A 22440-nucleotide genomic window follows, 5' to 3' on the forward strand; every position below is an offset into this window, starting at 1 on the left:
TTGTTCCTCTAGTCAGGGTAGTTACGGCCCCAACCTCTGCTCTAGACAATTTTCTTAAAACTGGTGGAGTCTCATCAAATGATCACACTTGTCGGGTGGAGCCCACCTACCCCCTTCTCCATGATTTCAGTTTCTGATTTCCTGAGCTACCTGGGTCCTAGTCAGAAATTTTAATGTGTTGGGTTGGGAGCGGCCCCAGTTGTGACCTTTCTCTTGGTGACCTCTCCCTTCCATCACTTCTACTCTTCTCTACTTTGCAGCCAGAAGAGGGAACAGGAGAAGTTTGCCTCAACTACACACTCCAGGGCAAGAGTTGTGAGAATAAGGTGACATTTTCCCTACAACCCAAGCTTGATGACAAGTGAGAATCCAGTTTTCCTTCACTGTTTTATTTTGTTTTGTTTTGTTTTTTGGGGGGGGGGGTCTCTGCCATCCTTGAGGGTTGACTTCTCTCTCTTAATTTGGGCCTCAGTTGTGTCCCTACAAACACTTCTCCTTTCCAACCCATTCAAGTCTTCTCTCTCCCTTTATCTGGCTTTTTCGTCCCTTTGCCAAGGCTAACTTTTGAGGGCCCTGAGGAACTGGTATGTGTGTGCTCTTCCCTAAGTCACAGGGGTTCTTTTCTTCTAGCTTCACTATTCACCGCCTTGCTGCCAAGGCCTTTCTCCAGAGCATGGACATAGGCTTCGGGGAGACTCCAGCAAAAACTAAAAAAGATGTGCTGAAAGTCAGCATTGACTGTGGAGTCATAAGCTCCCACACAGCTTTCATTGCCATCAACAAGGATGTCAACAAGCCAGTTCAGGGGCCCCTGGCTTGTAGGGACATTCCAAGGCCGGTTCTGCTGGGTGCTGCTGCGCAGATGCCACAATGCAAAAGAGTTGGTGAGTGGGTTTTACCCCATTTGAACTCATGTGACACAAGGGGCCCTAGATACGTAAACACGTCATTTGAAGTAAAAGCTTGTGAACTTGAATTTTTTTTCCTTGCCTCTCCACATCTAGGATTTCTGGCTGCTGTGGTCCCTTTCTAGGGGACTAGAAAATATCCCACCGGCAAGGAGATTTTAAATAATCCAAGGGGGGAAAAAAAACAAGAGAAATGAAAACAGAAAGTACACATACACATTGAGTATTCACACAGTCTAAATCTGAGGCTGATGTGGCCTACGGAGAATTAGATGGGTAATGATTATACAGGTGGCTGATGGTAGTGATTTGGTAGTGTTAGGGAATGGGTGTCTCAAGTGTCAGTCGGGTGGGCTTGAGTACAGATATTAGGGGCTTGAGGGTTAGGGTCAGGTAGAGAAATTCCCTGGGCAGGATTCTGTGGCCAGAGGGGAAAGTGTGATGTTGGTTGTGGAGGCAGGCCTCAAGCTGCGCCCAGATTTTTGTTTTAGTGGTACCATTTATTTAAATAGAGTAACTAAAAAAACAGGAGCCGGTGTAGAGGGTGGTATGTTGAACTGTTTTTGAGTACTTTGAACTTGAGATCCCTATGGCATATTCGTATGAAGATGTCCAGTAGAAAGATAGATAGATGGTTCTGCCATTCAGAGGAAAGCTCAGGGATGAAGATACACATTTGGCGATATTTAACATGTAAGTAATAACTAAAGTCATGAGAAGAGATGAGATTATCAGAAGGCATGTACAGAGTGAGACGAAAGGGGGACGAAATGGAAACACCGAAGAAAACCCAGTATCTAGGGATGGGTAGTAAGAGGATTCCCCACACCAGAATGAAAAGGAATGAAGTAGGATGAGAAGAAGTGAGTGCACATCCAAAACAAATGAAATATGATTTTAAAAAGTGGAATTATCAAAGTGTAAGATACTGCAGACAAGTCAAAGTAGAAACTGAAGGGGGACTATTAGGTTACTGTCAGAGAAGTTCTTGCTGCTGTAATCAAGGGCGATTTCATTGGCTTCGGTCAGGAAAGAATCCATATTACAGGACGTTAAAGAGTAGAGAGAGGTAGGAAATGAATGTATAGACACTTTTGATAAACATGAAGCTGGAAAGGGAATGGAATAGAGAGTGGTGTCTACAGAAGTTGTAGAGTTGAGGTGGAATTTTGGGTGTTATTATCTCTTTAAAGTTTCAGAATGGGGGAGATTTGAGGATGCTGTAATGCCCAAGTCAGAGTGTCAGCAGGGAGGGCTGACACTTTTGAGGCGGGGGGGGATGGGGTAGCTAACTGAGACGGGTGTCTGAGGAAGTGGGAGACGATGACTTCTAGAGCAGCAGTGAAATCCAGGAAGGACAAGTATTAGGACACTTGCCCACTGTTGCCAGGAAGGAGAGGAAAGGTGGTGGAATTTGATTCCAGTTCACAAACTGAGAGGCAAGTGCTTAGAGTTTCCGTCTGATAGGTTTTCTATAGTTTTAGTGAAAGAGACAGCAAGACTAGCTACTGAGTCTGAGACAAAAAGAGGTAGAAGAGAGAGTTTGAGGAAAGGGTTTCAAGTAGCTCTGTGGACAATTAGTGCAATTCCCAGGGAAAAATAAAGCCTTTGCCCAGGAGTGTTGAGGGTCCAGTTTAGTTTTGATTCTTTGCCTTTTTTAGTGGCACCAAACTAGCAGAGAGGAGCACAGTCCATGTGATTCATTTTGGCAGGACTCAGCAGCTTTGGTGTAAGAACAAAGGCAGCAGAGTGTTGATGTACTTTCAAGGTTGGGGTATTACCAGATGGGTGTCATGAAAAGGAAATCAGGGACATGGAGTTGAAGAGAGTGGTTAGGTGTTGGACCTGGAACCGAAGCTAAATAGGAGAGAGACTGAAGATAAAAGGAAGGGGACTATAGGGAAAAAGCAGAGGAGACACAGATTTAGAGGTCCAGATGAAGTCAAAGACCAGGCAAAATAGAGATCTCTGAGTTAGAAGGCTCCAAAGATTGGATACTGTATTTAAAAAGTGGGATTTTTTTTTTCAATTTGCTTTTTTTTTTGTACAGGTGGAACAATTCTGCTGGATAACAAGATTCTGGCTTGGGAGGGAGTGGCTGAGGTTGAAGCCATTTGATTTGAGAAAGTTAAGACGCTTTGAATGAGGCTGCTGGATAGGTTATCTACAAGGGTACTGAAATCTCAAGATGATGGCAGGCTGTGCAATGAAGTGGGAGTCTAGAAACTAGCATTCAGATGCTTTTGTGAATAATGGGAAGTGACAGAGAAGGTTGGAGGTTGACAGCAGGAAGAGTATGAGGAAGGTAATCCAGGTGAGGGTGGAGGAGTAATGAGCTGGAAGCCACCTTTGTGACTAACGAGGTGGCCAGTCCCACCTCCCCAACCTGGGTACTTAGACTATGGTACCTCAGGAGAGCGCCATGTAAGAGGGACAGAGAGAGAACAGTTCTGGGAAGAAGAAGATTAGTTTTAAGTTAAGATAAGTCGTTGGAAGAAGCCTCCTGTAATGAAATGAAAGATGCAGGAAAGATCATTGTCGGGTATCGAGTGTTCAGAGGACACAGCAGGAAGGGCTCAGGAGGTAAGGGTATGTGCAGGAGGTGGGCTCACAGGAGAAGGAAAAAAGATGGTGGCTGAGGCAGACATGCATAGGAGGACATGTGTCCCAGTTTCTCAGTGCCCTTTGCCTATATAGCAGAGAGCAGACGGTGCCTCAGTCTCAATGTCTATACTGGTGGTTTTCAGCTCGTTTAAAGGCCTCGTCCTCCTACCCGCCTCGTGCATCTCGGCCCACATGGACCAATCAGTACTTGAGCATGTCATGTCAGCTGAATGTTTACAAAAGCCTCCATAAGCCCATGGTTAACGAGGGCCTGTGCTCTCCAGGTGAGCATGTTTCCAGGGACTTTTCCTCACCCATGTTTGTCTATCACATGTATAAGACTAGACACACTCAGCGCTCTGGGTCATAGATCAGAGAAGAAATGCATGTTTCTCAAAGAGACTTCTCCTGAGATGGAAAGAGCTCATTGTCCCACCAATAGGACCAACTTGGAGACTCACCCTACAGGTGAGATGGGACTCATTGCTCTGCTCTGATCTATGGGGACCAAAGAACTAATCTTCAACGCTTCTGCTTCCCTGGCTTTCTCTAGCCGGGAGGTAATCTGTTTGAAAAGTGGCAGGCAGAGGATGAGATCTGTCCAGTCCCTATGCTTGCTAGCGTCAGCCCACCTTCACTACTCTACAATACAGGACCCTGAAACTACCCAGCAGAGTGTGGGTTAAGGCCTGGCTGAACGCACCCCCTTTGCCATCTCAGCTCATCCAGCTTGCCTGCAGAACTCTCCCACCCTCCCGCTGCAGAACTCTGCTGCCACCCTGTTTGGGTCCCCGCTGTACTGGTCAGTCTTTTGCAAGTTGGATTTGAGAGTAGATCTTCCTGATGCTGGCCACTCACTTTCTTTCTGTCACCAAAGGGTGTTCCTCGGAACACCAGCTGTGTTCCAAGCAGCCGGACTTCTCACGTACAGGACAAACTGAGTCAAAGTACATTTTGCCACTAAGACGTGTCTTTTCTACTAAAATAGGCTTAAAGGCAACTTCTTTCTAGTCTCTGATTCTTGTAGCAAGAATTTGTGGTATACAGTTGTTTAATTGTTGAAACATCTTCATTGCCATTTACCCTCTACTTATTCATTCCCTTTAGGCTGCTAGTTAAAGAGAGGACTTTATGGTCTCAGGTGGAGTCAGATCCCTGTCCTCCCAACTACTGTGGGGTTGTAGGCAAATTCAATTCACTTCCCAGAGCCTTAGTTCCTTTAGCTGCACAACTACTGACCTCACAGGGTTGTCATGAGAAAATTCTTTTATTTATTTGTTTGTTTGTTTATTTATTTATTTACATCCAAGTTAGTTAGCAGATAGTGCAACAATGATTTCAAGAGTAGATTCCTTAATGCCCCTTACCCATTTAGCCCATTCCCCTCCCACAACCCCTCTAAGCAACCCTCAGTTTGTTCTCCATATGTTCTCTGTATGTCTCTTATGTTTTGTCCCCCTCCGTTTTTATATTATTTTTGTTTCCCTTCACGTATGTTCATCTGTTTTGTATCTTAAATCTCTCATATGAGTGGAGTCATATGATATCTGTCTTTATCTGACTAATTTCGCTTCACATAATACCCTCCAGTTCCATCCAGGTAGTTGCAAATGGCATGATTTCATTCTTTTTGATTGCCAAGTAATACTCCATTGTATATATACACCACATCTTCTTTATCCATTCATCCATCAATGGGCATTTGGGCTCTTTCTGTACTTTGGCTATTGTCGATAGCGCTGCTATAAACGTTGGGATGCATGTGCCCCTTCGAAATAACACACCTGTGTCCCTTGGATAAATACCTAGTAGTTCAATTTCTGGGTTGTAGGGTAGTTCTATTTTTAATTTTTTGAGGAACCTCCATACTGTTTTCCAGAGTGGCTGCATCAGTTTGCATTCCCACCAGCAGCGCAAAAGAGATCCTCTTTCTCCGCATCCTCGCCAACATCAATTGTTGCCTGAGTTGTCAATATTAGCCATTCTGACAGGTGTGAGGTGGTAGGTATCTCATTGTGGTTTTGGTTTGTATTTCCCTGAGGATGAGTGATGTGGAGCATTTTTTCATGTGTCGGTTGGCCATCTGGATGTCTTCTTTGGAGAAGTGTCTATTCATGTCTTTTGCCCATTTCTTCACTGGCTTTTGATAAGTTCTTTATAGATTTTGGATACTAACCCTTTATCTGATATGTCGTTTGCAAATATCTACTCCCATTCCATCGGTTGCCTTTTAGTTTTGCAGATTGTTTCCTTCACTGTGCAGAAACTTTTTATTTTGATGAGGTCCAAATAGTTCACTTCTGCTTTGGTTTCCCTTGCCTCCAGAGACATATTGAATAAGCAGTTGCTGCAGCTGAGATCAAAGAGGTTTTTGCTTGCTTTCTGCTCTAGGATTTTGATAGATTCCTGTCTTACACTTAGGTCTTTCATCCATTTTGAGTTTATTTTTGTGTACGGTATAAGAAAGTGGTCCAGGTTCATTTTTCTGCATGTTGCTGTCCAGTTTTCCCAGCACCACTTGCTGAAGAGACTGTCTTTTTTTTTTTCAATATATGAAATTTATTGTCAGACTGGTTTCCATAAAACACCCAGTGCTCATCCCAAAAGGTGCCCTCCTCAATACCCATCACCCACCCTCCCCTCCCTCCCACCCCCCATCAACCCTCAGTTTGTTCTCAGTTTTTAAGAGTCTCTTATGCTTTGGCTCTCTCCCACTCTAACCTCTTCCCCACCCCCCACCCCCCCCATGGGTTTCTGTTAAGTTTCTCAGGATCCACATAAGAGTGAAAACATACGGTATCTGGGGCGCCTGGGTGGCTCAGTCGGTTAAGCGGCTGACTTCAGCTCAGGTCATGATCTCGCGGTCCGTGAGTTTGAGCCCCGTGTCGGGCTCTGTGCTGACAGCTCAGAGCCTGGAGCCTGTTTCAGATTCTGTGTCTTCCCTCTCTCTGACCCTCCCCCGTTCATGCTCTGTCTCTCTCTGTCTCAAAAATAAATAAACGTTAAAAAAAAATTAAAAAACAAAAAGAAAACATATGGTATCTGTCTTTCTCTGTATGGCTTATTTCACTTAGCATCACACTCTCCACTTCCATCCACGTTGCTACAAAGGGCCATATTTCATCCTTTCTCATTGCCACGTAGTACTCCATTGTGTATATAAACCACAATTTCTTTATCCATTCATCAGTTGATGGACATTTAGGCTCTTTCCATAATTTGGCTATTGTTGAAAGTGCTGCTATAAACATTGGGGTACAAGTGTCCCTATGCATCAGCACTCCTGTATCCCTTGGGTAAATTCCTAGCAGTGCTATTGCTGGGTCATAGGGTAGTTCTATTTTTAATTTTTTGAGGAACCTCCACACTGTTTTCCAGAGCTGCTGCACCAATTTGCATTCCCACCAACAGTGCAAGAGGGTTCCCGTTTCTCCATATCCTCTCCAGCATCTGTAGTCTCCTGATTTGTTCATTTTGGCCACTCTTGCTAGCGTGAGGTGATATCTGATTGTGGTTTTGATTTGTATTTCCCTGATGAGGAGCGACATTGAGCATCTTTTCATGTGCCTGTTGGCCATCCGGATGTGGACTGTCTTTATTCCATTGGATATCCTTTCCTGCCTTGTCAAAGATTAGTTGGCCATACATTTGTGGTTCCCTTTCTGGATTCTCTATTCTGTTCCATTGATCTGAGTTTCTGTTTTGGGGCTGGTACCATACTGTCTTTATGGTTACAGCTTTGTAATATAGCTTGAAGTCTCGGATTATGATGCCTCCAGCTTTGGTTTTCTTTTTCAAGATTGCTTTGGCTATTTGGGGTCTTTTCTGGTTCCATTCAAATTTTAGGATTGTTTGTTCTCGCTCTGTGAAGAATGCTGGTGTTATTTTGATAGGTAATGCATTGAATATGTAGACTGCTTTGGATAGTATTGACATTTTAACAATATTTGTTCTTCCTATTCAGGAGCATGGAATATTTTTTCCATTATTTTGTGTCTTCACTTTCTTTCATAAGCTTTCTGTAGTTTTTGGTGTATAGATTTTTCACCTCTTTGGTTAGATTTATTCCGAGGTATTTTATGGTTTTTGATGCAATTGTAAATGGGATTGGTTCCTTGATTTTCTGTTGCTTCATTGGTGTATAGGAATGTGACCGATTTCTGTGCATTGATTTTATACCAAGTGACTTTCATGAATTCATGGATCGGTTCTAGCAGTTTTTTGGTGGAATCTTTTGGGTTTTCCGTATAGAGTATCATGTCATCTGCGAAGAGTGAAGGTTTGACCTCCTCTTGGCTGATTTGGATGCCTTTAATCCTTTGTATTGTGTGATTGCTGGGGCTAAGACTTCCAGTAGTATGTTGAATAACAGTGGTGAGAGTGGACATCCCTGTCTTGTTCCTGACCTTAGGGGGAAAGCTCTAAGTTTTTCCCCATTGACAATGATATTAGCAGTGGTTCTTTCATATGTGGTTTTAATGATCTTGATTATTGATCATTGATCATTGATAGAAGATAGATTGATCTTCTATCCCTACTTTTTTGAGGGTTTTTATCAAGAAAGGATGCTGTATTTTGTCAAATGTTTTCTCTGCATCTATTGAGAGGATCATGTGGTTTCTGTCCTTTCTTTGATTGATGTGATGTATCACATTGATTGTTTTGTGAATATTGAACCAGCCATGATGCATCACAGGTATAAATCCAGCTTGGTCGTGGTGAATAATTCTTTTAATGTATTGTTGGATCCAGTTGGCTAGTATCTTGTTGAGGATTTTTGCATCCATGTTCATCAGGGAAATTAGTCTGTAGTTCTCCTTTTTAGGGAGGTCTTTGGTTTTAGAATCAAGGTAATGCTGGCTTCATAGAAAGAGTGGAAGTTTTCCTTCCATTTCTATTTTTTGGAACAGCTTCAAGAGAATAGGTGTTAACTCTTCCTTATATGTTTGGTAGAATTCCCCTGGAAAGCCATCCGGCCCTGGACTCTTGTTTTTGGGAGATTTTTGATTACTGATTTGATTTCTTTACTGGTTATGGGTCTGTTCAAATTTTCTATTTCTTCCTGTTTCAGTTTTGGTAGTTTATATGTCTCCAGGAATTTGTTCATTTCTTCATATTGCCCATCTTATTGGCTTATAATTGCTCATAATATTCTCTTATTATTTTTGTATTTCTGCTGTGTTGGTTGTAATCTCTCCTCTTTCATTCTTGATTTTATTTATTTGGGTCCTTTCCTTTTTATTTTTGATCAAACTGGCTAGGGGTTTATCAATTTTGTTAATCCTTTCAAAAAACCAGCTTATGGTTTCATTGATCTGTTCTACTGTTTTCTTTTTTTGTTTGTTTGTTTTTTGGTTTTTTTTTTTTGTTTTGATAGCATTGGTTTCTGCTACAATCTTCATTATTTCCTGTCTTCTGCTGGTTTTGGGTTTTATTTGGTGTTCTTTTTCCAGCTCTTTAAGGTGTAAGGTTAGGTTATGTATCTGAGACCATCTTCCTACTTCAGGAAGGCCTGAAGTATTGCTATATACTTCCCTCCTATGACTGCCTTTGCTGTGTCCCAGAGGTTTGGGGCTGTGGTGTTATCATTTTCATTGACTTCCATGTACTTTTTAATTTATTCTTTAACTTCTTGGTTAGCCCATTCATGTTTTAGTTGGATGGTCTTTAGTCTCCAAGTATCTGTTATCTTTCCATATTTTTTTTCTTGTGGTTGATTTCGAGTTTCATAGCATTGTGGTCTGAAAATATGCACAGTGTGATCTTGATCTTTGTTGAAATTGTTGAGGGCTGATTTGTGTCCCCGTATGTGATCTATTCTGGAGAATGTTCCATGTGCACTGGAGAAGAATGTGTATTCTGCTGCTTTAGGATAAAATGTTCTTAATATATCTGTTAAGTCCATCTGGTCCAGTGTCATTCAAAGCCATTGTTTCCTTGTTGATCTTCTGTTTAGATGATCTGTCCATTGTTGTAAGTGGGGTGTTGAAGTCCCCTACTATGGTATTATTATCAAAGAGTTTCTTTATGTTTGTGTTAATTGATTTATATATTTGGGTGCCTCATGTTTGGAGTATACATGTTTACAATTGGTAGATATTCTTGGTGGATGGACCCCTTACTTATGATATAATGCCCTTCTTCATCTCTTGTTACAGTCTTTATTTTAAAATCTAGATTGTCTGATATAAGTATGGCTACTCTGGCTTTCTTTTGGTGACCATTAGCATGATAGATGGTTCTCCATACCTTTACTTTCTATCAGAAGGTGTCTTTAGGTCTAAAATGGGTCTCTTGTAAACAACATATAGATGGATATAGTTTTCTTATCCATTCTGTTACCCTATGTCTTTTGATTGCAGCATTTAGTCCACTGATATTTAGAGTGAGTACTGAAAGGTATGAATTTATTGCCTTATGTTGCCTGTAGAGTTGGAATTTCTGGTGGTGTTCCCTGGTCCTTTCTAGTCTTTGTCACTTTTGGTCTTTTTTTTTTTTTGGTTGTTTATTTATTTGTTTTCATCTTTTCTCCCCTCAGAGAGTCCCCCTTAAAATTTCTTGCAGGGCTGGTTTAGTGGTCACAAACTAATTTTTGTTTGTCTTGGAAACTCTTTATTTCTGCTTCTGTTTTTGAATGGCAGCCTTTCTGGATAAATAATTCTTTGCTGCATATTTTTCTGATTCAGCACATTGAATATATCCTGCCACTCCTTTCTGACCTGCCAAGTTTCTTGTGGATAGGTCTGTTGCGAACCTGCTGTGTCTTCCCTTGTACGTTAAAGACTTTTTTTCCCCTTGCTGCTTTCATGATTCTTTCCTTGCCTAAGTATTTTGTGAATTTGACAATGATATGTCTTGTTGAGGGTTGGTTTTTGTTGAATCTAACGGGAGTCCTCTGTGCTTCCTGGATTTTGATGTCTGTGTCCTTCCCAAGGTTAGGAAAGTTTTCTGCTGTGATTTGCTCACATAAACCTTCTACCCCTTTTTCTCTCTCTTTATCTTCTGGGATTCCTATGATTCTGATGTTACTCCTTTTTAATGAGTCACTGAGTTCTCTAATTCTTAAATCGTGGTCTTTTGCCTTAGTCTCCGTCTTTCCGCTTCATTGTTCTCCATAAGTTTGTCCTCTATATCGCCGATTCACTGTTCTGCTTTATCTACTCTTCCATTCTTGCTGCCTTGGCAACCATTCGAGATTGCAGCTCAGTTATAGCATTTTTTATTTCATCCTGACTAGCTTTTACTTCTTTTATCTCCACAGAAAGGGATTCTAATCTATTTTCAACCCCAGCTGATATTATTATTGTGATTCTAAATTCTTGTCTAGACATCTTGCTTGTATCTGTGTTGATTAAACCCATGGCTGTCATTTCTTCCTGTTGTTCCTTTTGAGGTGAATTACTTCGTTTTGTCATTTTGAAGGAAGAAAAGGAATTAATAAACTAAAAAAAAAGTACAATTAAAAACAACACAAAGAAATCAAATAAAGGATGCTAGAAATTAGGTGTGTTTTGGTCTGGTTGTTGAAAGGAGCTTGATAAATTAGAGAAAAAAGGGAAATATAAGAAAAAAAAGAAAAGGAAAATGTTTGAAAATTTGAGAAAATGAATACAATAAAATAGAATAAAACGAGACGATGGAAGTAATAATTTTAAGAATTTACAAAAAAGTTAAAAATTTAGAAAAAAATTAAAGATATATTTTTAATAAAAATGGAAAATAAAAATAATATTTTTCTCTTTCTGTATTCAAGAAAAGAAAAGAAAAAGAAAAAAAATTGAATAGATTGACCAGCAAACAGACTGAAATACGATTGAAATTACATCAGTCTCCCCTAGAAGTCGAACTGTGAATCACTTTATAGTCTATAGACTAAGCACATTGTGTTAGCTCTTGGTGTTCCTCAAGAGCTCTGTTGGCCCAGTTGGGCGGGGCTTAGTATAACAGCTCCATTCTCCAGTAGATGGCGCTGCTTACCTCACAGGGGTGGATTGTTGTGGCACATAGAGGCGTTTATGCCCATGTGCGGGAGGGATGAAAATGGCGTTGCCCAGCTACCTAGTCTCTAGTATTGGAGCTCTGTGCTCTCCCCGACTAGCAATCAAGCACCCCTCCTTTGTCTCCGGCTTCTGTTCACTTCTTGCTTTTACACTGTCTGTGACGAAGCTGTCAGGCTGCCAGGTGGCACCTCCCTCCTGAGTTTTATTTCAGATGGGGCTGTGTTTCCCAGCCCCTCACTTCTGAGAGACTGTGGCTTTGACCCATTCTGGCCTTCTGGAGGAGGGTCTGGCTGAGCAATGGCCTGGTGCCAGCCCTCCTCAAGGAATGTTCATGAGACTCTGCCGCTGCTGATGCTCAGAGACTGTGACTAGGCACCAGTCCACCCATGAAAAATTTCATGCAGTTGTGTAGCAGCAGCATTTCAGGGATTATGGCAAATCACAAAACACATCTGGCACCAGGCTTCCCTCTTAACATCCTTGTTCCAACACCAGTGAATGTGGTTGTTCTCCAGGGTCTGCTAGGATCTTTGGCTGTAGGTATGGTTCACAGCCTCCACCAAATATCTTCCAAGCAAGGGAACTGCCTGTCCAAGACATAATGCCCGAGGACTTGAAGGACCTTGAATCTGGCTCCTGGGGATTCGACCTTCCCACCAGAGCACCGCCAGGTATCGAGCTGTAGAGTTTCAGACTCTATGCTTCCCTGTTTATAGTGTCTTAATGGAATTTAAACACTCTCCTTTCTCCTTCCTCCTTTCTCCCTTTTTTGTTCAGTCCCTTGCATACTCTCCCTTTTCTCTCCAGCCGCTTTTGGCGGGGGGTGCTTTCCCATACTCTCCCCACCCCCCAATCTCCGTCTTCTCTCTGCAAGCAAAAACAGCTCTCTGCCCTCCACAGCTTCTCTCTCCACCAGTTCACCTCTCTGCACTGCGTACCTGCCAAGTTCTGTGGTTCAGGTTGTGCAGATTATTGTGTTAGTCCTCAAGTCAGTTTTCTAGGTGTGCAAGATGGTTTAGTGTTGATCTGGCTCCATTTCAGGGATGAGAGATGCAAAAGAACTTCCATGCTGTTCTGCCATCTTGGCCACTTTGAGAAAATTCTTCATGGTAGCCACAGAGTAGCTTTACTTTGTGTTGGTTTCCTAGGCCTTCCTCACTTAGAATATTCCAGCTCTGACCATCCTCTTAGCAAAGATGAAAGAAACGTTACCTAACAGTGGTGAGCTTCTGGTTTTTGTGAGCTATTTAGCAACTACTTTTTGTATGGAGCCAAGAAGGGCCTTCCATACTTTTTGTACATTTTGAGTGTTAGCAAAGCTGAGGTTTAAACTAAGACTGTTGAAATTCAGAGCTATAGATTTTTTCCCCCATTAGAGTAGAATTGTTTTCTAGTTATAGTTTTCTCGCCTGCTAATTTCCAAGTTGCTCTAAGTACACCATCACATATGCTAGATAGCCAGATGTGAGACACTTTCTGTGTGGTCTTTAAGCAACTGTTGTAGCACCCAGATAAGACACTAGACTACACTTTGAGGTACGTTGCTAGGTGCTTCCTTTTGAAAATTTTTATAATTAAAATTCAGGCTACACTGGTGTAGAATTTTTTTTAATATACATCAAGTTTTAAGGCCCATTTAAATAGGACTGGATAAAAGTTTAAGCAGCATTATCATGTGGGTTCTTTAGTTCCTCGTATCTTTTCCTTGTTGCTAAATTTTTAAGTGTAGCTCCCCTAGATGTAGTATATCATTCAGGTGGCCTACATTGTCACAGAGAAAATACCTGCCTCCCAGGGGAAGGACTATGACAGGTATCTTGGTAGGATCTGCTTAGCTCTGTGCTGTCACTATAGCCTGTCTTTCTCAGGTATGCTAAGACCTGTCTTTCTCAGGTATACTAAGGGATCGTAGCTCTATAATTTGTCACGCTCTTTTTTTGTTCCCCAAAGTCTTTGGAGAGACTTATCTGGTGCAGCTGATATCCCTCCAAAATGCAGATGGTTCCTGGGATCTAGATGAAGATCTGGCCAGGATCCTAGGTATAAGTTTGAAAGACCTATGGTCTGCACTCCCTGTCAAGGTAAGATTCAGAGAAGAAAAAGGAGTCTGTATGTTTTTGAGGGGTTGGGGTCGGTCATGAGATTGGGGTGATTCATGACTCATCTGAGAAAGGAGACTGTAGGAGGCCATAGACTAAATTGATTTCTAATAAATAGATGTTGAAGATTTTTCTTGGTATGTTAGAGAAGAACGAACAAGGAACTAAGAGCCTAGTTGGTGGGAGTTGATGGATGACAAAGGGAAAGCAAACATCTTCTTTCACTTCATATTCCCCGTCAGTCATCTTAGTTAGAATAACTAACATTTTTTGAGCAATTACTCTCTGCCAGGCACCATGCTAAGCACTTAACATCCACTGACTTATTCATCATAATAATTAAAGTAAATCCTATTCACATTATTGCTATTTTATATAGAACCATAATACTGTGTCTGAGTTTTCCCAGCCAGTCAGTGGCAGAGCTGGATTCAGTTCTAGAACTGTCTTCAGAATCTACATTGCTACTAATTTGTGCATGTGGCCCACAAATCAGCAAAATTTCACTGAAGTCAGGACAGGTATTAATAGGGAATCACCTAGTTATTTCAAATGTGTCTAAGTCTGCCAATGAGGACAAATTTCATTCCAGAATTTCAAGGCAACTTACCAGATCTGAGAAATTGTTAAATATGGACAAAGACCAAAAGCCTGAAGGACAGGTGTTGTTCTGAATTTTCAAAATGTGAAAGGTGGTTAAATAAACCTCAGGGACACCTGGGTGGCTCAGTTGGTTGAGCATTGGGCTCTTGACTTTGGCTCAGGTCATGATCTCATGGTTCATGAGTTCAAGCCCCACACGGGTCTCTGCACTAACAGCGTAGAGCCTGCTTGGGATTCTCTCTCCCCTCTCTTTCTGCCCATACCCCACTCGTGCTCTCTCTCTCTCTCAAAATAAATAAGCTTAAAAGAAATTTTTTTTTTTTATTTTTAAAAAATTTTTTTTTTTTCAACGTTTTTTTATTTATTTTTTTTGGGACAGAGAGAGACAGAGCATGAACGGGGGAGGGTCAGAGAGAGAGGGAGACACAGAATCGGAAACAGGCTCCAGGCTCTGAGCCATCAGCCCGGAGCCTGACGCGGGGCTCGAACTCACGGACCGCGAGATCGTGACCTGGCTGAAGTCGGACGCTTAACCAACTGCGCCACCCAGGCGCCCCTAAAAGAAATTTTTTAAATGATTATAAAAAAACCCTCAAAAATCCTATACCTGCATCAACTAATACACTATCCACTTGTCCAATGGCTATTGAGCAATTGAAATATGGCTAATGCAAATGAGGAACCAAATTCTTAATTGAATTAAAATGGGATGTAATTGTGAAACACATGCTGATTTTAAGACTTACTGTAAAAAATGCAAATATTCATTAATAATTATTTTTATATTGATGTTAAAATGATATTTTTAATGTGTTAGGTTAAATAAAACATATTAGTAAAATAATTGTACCTGTTTATTTTTATATTTTTACATATGGCTACTAGGACATTTAGGATTATATGTGTGTGTGACATTATATTTCTATTAAAAAAAATTGTTCTAGAACAAATAATTAAAAGGATAATTTATAAACCATTGGAAAAAGATATAAGAATCATGATGTTCTAGCTCGGTTTTATTGGGAAACCAATGACGTGTCAGACTAACATTTCCTTCTTTGACATGGTAACTGGGCCAACCAATCCAGGGAGTCAGGAACCCTGGAGTATCTGAATTTCATTAAGGAATTTGAATTTTTTAAACGATGAGTATATGGACTGAGAACAAACTCACTGAAAATTCATTGCACTGAATAATGAATTTTTTCAAACTTACAACAGATTTTTGGAGCCACCAGGCTCTGAATTCTCTGGAGGTTTATATTTTCAATGAAAATTTAGATCCAGTGCTTTCCTGTTTGTAAATTTGCCAAAACTGGGAGATAGAACAGTAACAAAATTGAGATCCCAAAAGACCTTGAAAAATGAATGACTTGTAACTTTTCCTGGGGGGGAAGAAAAAACTTACTAGGAATCAAAATACTCTTTTTGCTTCTAAATCTTCAATTTTGTAAGCAGAGAATAGAAGCAAAATGACTTAATACCTGTTACAACATGGAGACTTGGGGTGACTGCAAACTTCATGTGAACCAACGCATGTGATATGTGATCAGTGGAAGGCACAGGATTTTCAGAGGAGCTGTGTGTGTTATGTATTTGGGGCTGTGGTCATAGAATTTCATAAGTTCACTGACCTCCAGATGTGACCACTTAAGGAAGTGTATTTTAGTTTTTATTTTTATTTTTTAAGTTGATTTATTTTGAGAGAGAGAGAGAGCAGCGAAGGGGCAGAGAGAGAGGGAGACAGAGAGAATCCCAAGTAGGCTTTACACTGTCAGTGCACAAAGCCTGATGCAGGCCTCGAACCTGTGAACCGTGACTTCATGACCTGAGTCAAAATCAAGAGTCAGATGCTTAACCAACTGAGCCACCCAAGTGCCCCTAAGGAGGTATATTTTAAACATCACTGTGATGTTTGTTTCTAGACTAGATCAAGCATGGGGATTCTTATTGCTTTGCATTAGCAGTTCTTTTAAAGAAGAATGAAAGGAATTGAGAATTTTGATTGACAGGACTCCTCACAGAGGACCTGATAGCTGTTTCCAAATTTTAAAGCTCATGATCTAAAAGAACAATTTTTCTTGATCTGTTGCGTCTATAAACTGAAGGTGGGACCCTGGGTGAAAACTCATTTTCTTTCTTTTTTAAAAAAAGATTTTTTTAATGTTTATTTATTTTTGAGAGAGACACAGAGTGTGAGCAGAGGAGGGGAAGAGAGAGAGAGGGAGGAAGAATCTGAAGCAGGCTCCAGGATCTGAGCTGTCAGCACAGAGCCCGACGTGGGGCTTGACCTCACTGTTGGTGAGGTCATGATCTGAGCCAAAGTCGGACCCTTAACCGACTGACCAATCCAGGCATCCCTAAAACTCATTTTCTGTTCTCTGCCTGAGACTCTCTCTTGAGTGAACAGTGTGACTCCAGTCCCAGCTGTGTCATTTGCTAGAAGGCCAACTTTGGGCAAATCATTTCACTTTCTTATGAATCAGTTTTCTGTCTCAAAAATGTCATTATTGGTGGGGCACTTGGGTGGCTCAATGGTTAAGTGGCTGACTCTTGGTGTTGGCTCAGGTCATAATCTCACGGTTTTGTGAGTTCAAGCCCCACATGGGGCTCTGCACTGGCAGCCCAGAGACTGCTTGGGATTCCCTCTCTCTCTTTTTGTCTCTCTAGCTCTCTGCCCCTCCCCCACTCACGCTATCTCTGTCTCTCAAAATAAATAAATAAACTTAAAATTGTTTTTTTTAATTGAAAAATGTCATTATGGGTAATTCCTCTTTTTTTTTTTTTTTGGTTTGGCAAATATTCAAATAAAACATTCAATACTTTATAAAAATATAAAGAAATTATGCACGTAATCTCTTATCATAGCTTGGGAATGCTTGTTGGGGATTTTGTAGGAGTTTTCAGCACCGCCCTTAAGACTCACAATATTTGCCCTGAGGTTCAGGGCCTGGCTTTACGCCTTCCAAGTAGCAGATGAGGTTCCGAGAGAACAGGTCGTCACATTTAACAGCAGTTTGGAGCAAAGTGAGTGAGGAGGTGTTTGCGTCCCCTCAAGGGGCCTCCTGCTCCAACTTGGAGGTTTCAGGGAAGTCTCTGTGTGTTGTACAGGATGCAGATTCCTCAAGCTGGGCCACAGTCCTGGCGGTGGTTTGGCTACATGCCAAGGCTAAGCACCAGAAGTGTGAGTGGGAACTTCTGGAAAAGAAGGCCAGGACCTGGATTAACAGTAATGCAGGTAGGAGTTCAGTCCTAAGACCCCATCTCCTTTCCTCCGTCGGAAGCTGGCCATCTTGCCAGGTGCTGAGCCTCCAAGCCTGCTAGAAGATGACTGAGAGGGAGGCCCCGTGGTCCTCTCCCAGTTCAGACCTTTTCTGGACTCCCCCATAGTTCTTTCCTTGGGGGGTCTGAGAGTGCAGTCTTAAATGGGGGAGGGGGAGGTAAGTAAAGAGGGAAAGGGACAAGGATGGGGATTGTGAGAAGGAGATGACGTGGTGTTTATTCTCCTCACAATCTCGGTACTGTACCGAGTGTAAGGCTGGGCTGGAGCTCTCAACCCTCGGGGGTTTATTAGCTCACTGCTGCTCAGTATTTCCGGGGTCTGAGAAGATGAAAGGGAATCTGGGCAGTAGGAAGAGAAAAGTCAGGGATGTTAAAGAAAGACAGGAGCCAGACTCCGGGGAGATGAGCAGGCCAGTTTAGGGGAGACTCGGGGAAGAGCGTTCACTCTCATTGTGATTCCTCAGCCTAATTCTTGTTTTCTCCTCCTAACAGGCTCCATCAAGAAAAAGCTTGTGAAAGCTGCTATTGCTTTTACCAAGTCCTCCGTGGACCCTGCTGTCTTTGGCATCTGAGGAAACTGTCCAGAGAAACAAGTGCCTCTCCCTTGCTGCTGCCCTTTCCTTTACGCTCTCCTGCTGTGGTGTGTTTTTGTCTTTTACACCTGGCCTGTCAGTTTCTTGACATACAAGTGAAGGATGCCCATCCCACCTTGCCTCTCTGTTCCCTGTTCCCTTTGGGTAGGGCGATCCGCTGCCCCCCCAGCATGTACCCTCAGCCAAGTGCCAATGGTCCCAGAACCTGTTCCCTTTCTTTGGAGGAATTTAAAGCATTTAGATATTTAGATATTTACATTCCTTCTGGGTTTTCCAGCATGACCACATGAACAACAGGTGACACAGACTCCAGACTAACGGGTACAGCACTGATGTAGGAGATCCCTAAATAAGAGAATTCAGTGCATTATATTCGCCTGTTCCCTTTGGTCTTTTTTTTTTTTTTTTTTTTTTGAGAGAGAGAGAGATGGTGCAATTGAGCAAGGGGCAGAGAGAGAGAATCCCACAAGGGGCAAAGGGCAGGGGAGAGAGAGAGAGAAGTGGGGCTCACCCGAACTGGGGCTCGAGCTCACCTGAACTGGGGACTCCCAGTGTGGGAACTGTGAGATCATGATCTGAGCCGAAGTCAGATGCTTAATGACTGAGCCACCCAGGCACCCCTATTCCCTTCGATCTTACATACTCATCACGACCAGACTGCTGAGCTATACAATTTTCTATTCTAAGATAGGACAAAGAGTTGGAAGGGAGGTTGAAAGCCAGCATCGGGATCAGTATAACCTCAAGATCACAAAGAGAGAGACTCCACGGGTCCTCTGTGAGAGGCGGCACTGCTGGTGGCCTTCCCGGTTGATTCCACTTGGATTTTGCTAACCAGTATCACATGCCTTCCCTCCCACTGCCTAAGAGACGGGACTGAATCATACCTTTTGGGGACAGATGTTTCTCTTTAATTGTTAAACTTTTTTTTTTTTTTAGTTTCTTTATTTTGAAAGAGAGAGGGTGAGAGGGTGAGCTAGGGAGGGCGAGAGAGAGAGGGAGAGAGAGATCCCATGCAGGCTCTGTGCTGTCACTGTGGGGCCTGACACAGCACTTGATCTCATGAGCCATGAGATCCTGAGCCAAAATAAAGAGTCGGATGCTTCACTGACTGAGCCACCCAGGCACCCCTTAATTGTTAAACATCTTAGTAAGAAGGTAATAATGGAATCTTTCATCTTGGCCTGAACCCACGAGGCCTCAAAGTCAGGCTCTATAATCTATAATAAAGGAAAAAGTGGGTTTAAAGGTAGCTTTGCCTGAGACCTGAGACTGGATCACTCAGCCCATGAGGAAGAAAGGGGCTCCGCATGCTTGTTTCTGACCTTCATGTCCCACATACTCTGTCCTAGTGGGAATGACCCTATTTGACGTGGTGTCCCCTACGATACTATTGTATCAATATTAAAATGGCTGTCTCTACACTGCACTTTCTTGGGTCTGATCTTTTGTGGACTTATTTTTTGAACCTGCCTTGGTTTTATTATCCCTTATTTTCCCTCTCAACGTTGCTGATGCCTGCACTGGGTCCTGTCCCCTCATCTTCCGTTGTAGGCTGATTTCCTGACTCACATGAGGCAAGGAAAGGACACTGATCAGAAAACCACTAGTAGAATCCTGACAATACACTTAAATAGTTATGATAATAGACAAATGATTTAACCCCCAGGAGCTCAGTATCCCTATATGCAAAACTGGGATGACACTCGAATTCAATTGTCACTTTCATCTTGAATATTCAAGAATACTGAGGAGGACCTCAGTATCTGTTCACTTATGTAGAGAATGGCCTAGACCTGAGTTCTGTTGAGCTGTTGAGTGAACCTCAGGAACATTAGCCTGACTTGCATAGTGGAGACCGATCTCCCAGGATTTTCTCACAAGTCTGCTTATGGCTGAGTGTCACCTGTGGAATAGGGCTGTGGCATCACCTGGAAGCTTGCTAGAAATGCAGAGTTTTAGGCAACCCCAAGAACTACCATATTAAAGTCTGCCTTTTAACAAGGTCACCAGGTAATTCACGTGGACATTAGAGTTTCAGAAGTGAGGGCTTAGTCTTTATAAAATAGCTTGTTTATATCCATGACTGCCATCTAGATAGGTCCTATTGATGTTGTGACAAGAGACAGCTTCCTAAAGACCATGCAACTTGTAGAACTACCCTGTGCTCATAAAAACATGGCCCTTTACATTTATTGTACAGATCATTTTTTTTTAATTACATGTATTATTCCCTTCCCTTTTTCTTACCCTTCAGCTTGTGGACTAGGCTAGAGCGAAAAACAAAACAAAACAATAACAACAAAAGCAATCTTCCATGTGTCTTCTTTAACATACAGAACTGACTATAGTTTTAAAGTAGTATGGTTTTATTTTTCCATTCGAGCTCATGCAGTAACATGTTGTGCCAACTGTAAATTCCTCAAATTTAAACAAGTGTCAGTCTTCATAATCAACAAGTATGTTTTGGCACATTTATCGAAGCCCACTTTCAAGGCTGGTGCCTCATGTTTTTCGAAAATATAAAGCACCATCTGTACTTTCAGGAACTGATGATCTGGGCAAGGAGCCCAGGAGAGAAACTGAGCTCAACTCCCATTGGGCGTCCTCACCCTGCAGCTCTTTCCGGGCTGCAGAGACTTGGCCACAGGAGGATGGCAGATAGGACTACCTCGAGATTCTCCACTCACACTGAGCCCAGTACCTTCCAGAGCAGGGTACCCTACTGCGCATAGACTTAATGAAACCCAGTGCCTCTTTTCCCCAGTTGCAGCATAGTCACGCTGGGATCATGTAGCGTGTGCCGTTCCTCTCCCAATTGAGCCGTTGCTTCCTCAAAAACAGTCCTTGTGCTTCTAGTATCTGATTGACTAGAAGAAAACCAAGAAAAATCTCATGCAATGAGCTAAGCCCATGTACTGTTTCTCCTACCAGCTTCATCAGTTTTTGCCTCAGGTATTTCGATGATCTCTTGTTAGATTGTGTACACGTTTAAGATTATTGCATCTTCTTGGAGAATTCACCCTTTCGTCATTATGTAACACCTATATCCCTGATGGGTTTCCTCGTTCTGAAATCTGCTTTGTTTGAAATGAGTATAGCCGCATCAGGTTTCTTTCTTTCTTTTAAAATTTTTTTGTAGTGTTTATTTTTGAGAGAGAGAGAGAGAGAGAGTGAGCTGGGTAGGGGCAGAGAGAGAGGGAAAGAGATAATGCCAAGCAGGCTCTGTGCTGTCAGCACAGAGCCCAACGTGGGGCTTGATCTCACGAAGCCGTGAGATCATGACCTCAGCTGAAACCAAGAGTCAGATGCTTAACTGACTGATCTCGTGAACCCGTGAGATCATGACCTGAGCTGAAACCAAGAGTTGGACGCTTAACTGAGCCACCCAGGCACCCTGTGCCAGCTTTCTTTTGATTAGCATTAGCATGGTGTGTGTTTCTTCACCCCTTTAATCTATGTACATCTTTATGTTCAAAGTAGGTTTCCTGTAGACAGCATATATACTTGGAGCTCGTTTTTTTTTAATTTGCTCTGACAATCTTTATCTTTTAATTGACATACTTACCATATTTAAAGTAATTATTAATATAATTGGATTTATATCTATCGTGTTTAACTGTTTTCTATATGTTGCATTCTCCCCTCCCCCTTTATATTTTGCCTTCTCTGGTTTGGATTAAGCATTTTATGTGACTTCCTTTTATCTCTACTCTTAACGTCAATTATATTTCTTATTTTTTAAAATTGTTGCCCTGGAACTTGCAATATACATTTGAAACTAACTTGAAGTTCATCTTCGAATAGCACTATACCACTTTCTGTGTAGTGTAGGCACCTTATAACAGAATTTTCTTAACCTCCACTCCCACCACTATGGTATAGCTGCTATTCATTTCTCTTACCCATATATATATAATGATTACCCGGGACGCCTGGGTGGCTCAGTTGGTTGGGTGACTGACTTCGGCTCGGGTCATGATCTCACGGTTCATGGGTTCAAGCCCCGCATCGGGCTCTGTGCTGACAGCTCAGAGCCTACAGCCTTCTGATTCTGTGTGTCTCTCTCTCTGCCCCTTCCCTGCTCGTGCTCTGTCTGTCTCTGACTCTCAAAAAAAAAAAAAAAATAAATAAATGTTAATGATTACCCAATGCTTTGTTATTGCTTTAAAATTGATCTTCTAAATCGATTAAGAGAAAACATTTATTCCACTTTTATTTATTTATTCTCCAACACTCTTTTTTTTTTTTTTTTTTTATTGATCTGAATTTCTGACCTAGATCCTTTTCCTTCTTCCTGAAGGATCCCTTGTAACATTCCTTGCAGAACAGGTGTGCCGGAAATGGGTTC

The 22440-nt window shown here is 42.0% G+C and overlaps 1 protein-coding gene and 1 long non-coding RNA gene across 6 annotated transcripts in view; one reads left to right on the top strand and one right to left on the bottom strand.

Moving 5' to 3' along the window:
* The window catches only part of VWA5A (von Willebrand factor A domain containing 5A), a 37434-nt gene extending 17916 nt beyond the window's left edge, over positions 1-19518 (top strand). For 2 of the 5 annotated variants that reach the window (XM_058687132.1, XM_058687133.1), the window contains exons 14-20: positions 261-361; positions 631-884; positions 3656-3796; positions 12028-12183; positions 13463-13593; positions 17326-17452; positions 17989-19518. In XM_058687132.1, coding sequence (XP_058543115.1) covers positions 261-361; positions 631-884; positions 3656-3796; positions 12028-12183; positions 13463-13593; positions 17326-17452; positions 17989-18068 — 990 coding nt within the window. In that variant the 3' untranslated portion in view covers positions 18069-19518. Of the gene's footprint in view, positions 1-260; positions 362-630; positions 885-3655; positions 3797-3882; positions 3981-12027; positions 12184-13462; positions 13594-17325; positions 17453-17988 lie in introns of those variants that run through there. The other 3 variants (XR_009249552.1, XM_058687134.1, XM_058687135.1) reach the window with 3 other exon arrangements.
* A 1730-nt stretch (positions 19519-21248) lies between these two features.
* LOC131486983 (uncharacterized) lies at positions 21249-21529 on the bottom strand. The gene is made up of 2 exons (XR_009249553.1): positions 21439-21529; positions 21249-21375 (listed from the first exon to the last, which is right to left on the bottom strand). It is a non-coding gene; the product is annotated as an uncharacterized LOC131486983 (long non-coding RNA).
* Positions 21530-22440: the final 911 nt, after the last annotated feature.

Source organism: Neofelis nebulosa, chromosome 10 (genome assembly GCF_028018385.1).
Source record: "Neofelis nebulosa isolate mNeoNeb1 chromosome 10, mNeoNeb1.pri, whole genome shotgun sequence".
Classification (NCBI taxonomy): Eukaryota; Metazoa; Chordata; class Mammalia; order Carnivora; family Felidae; genus Neofelis; species Neofelis nebulosa.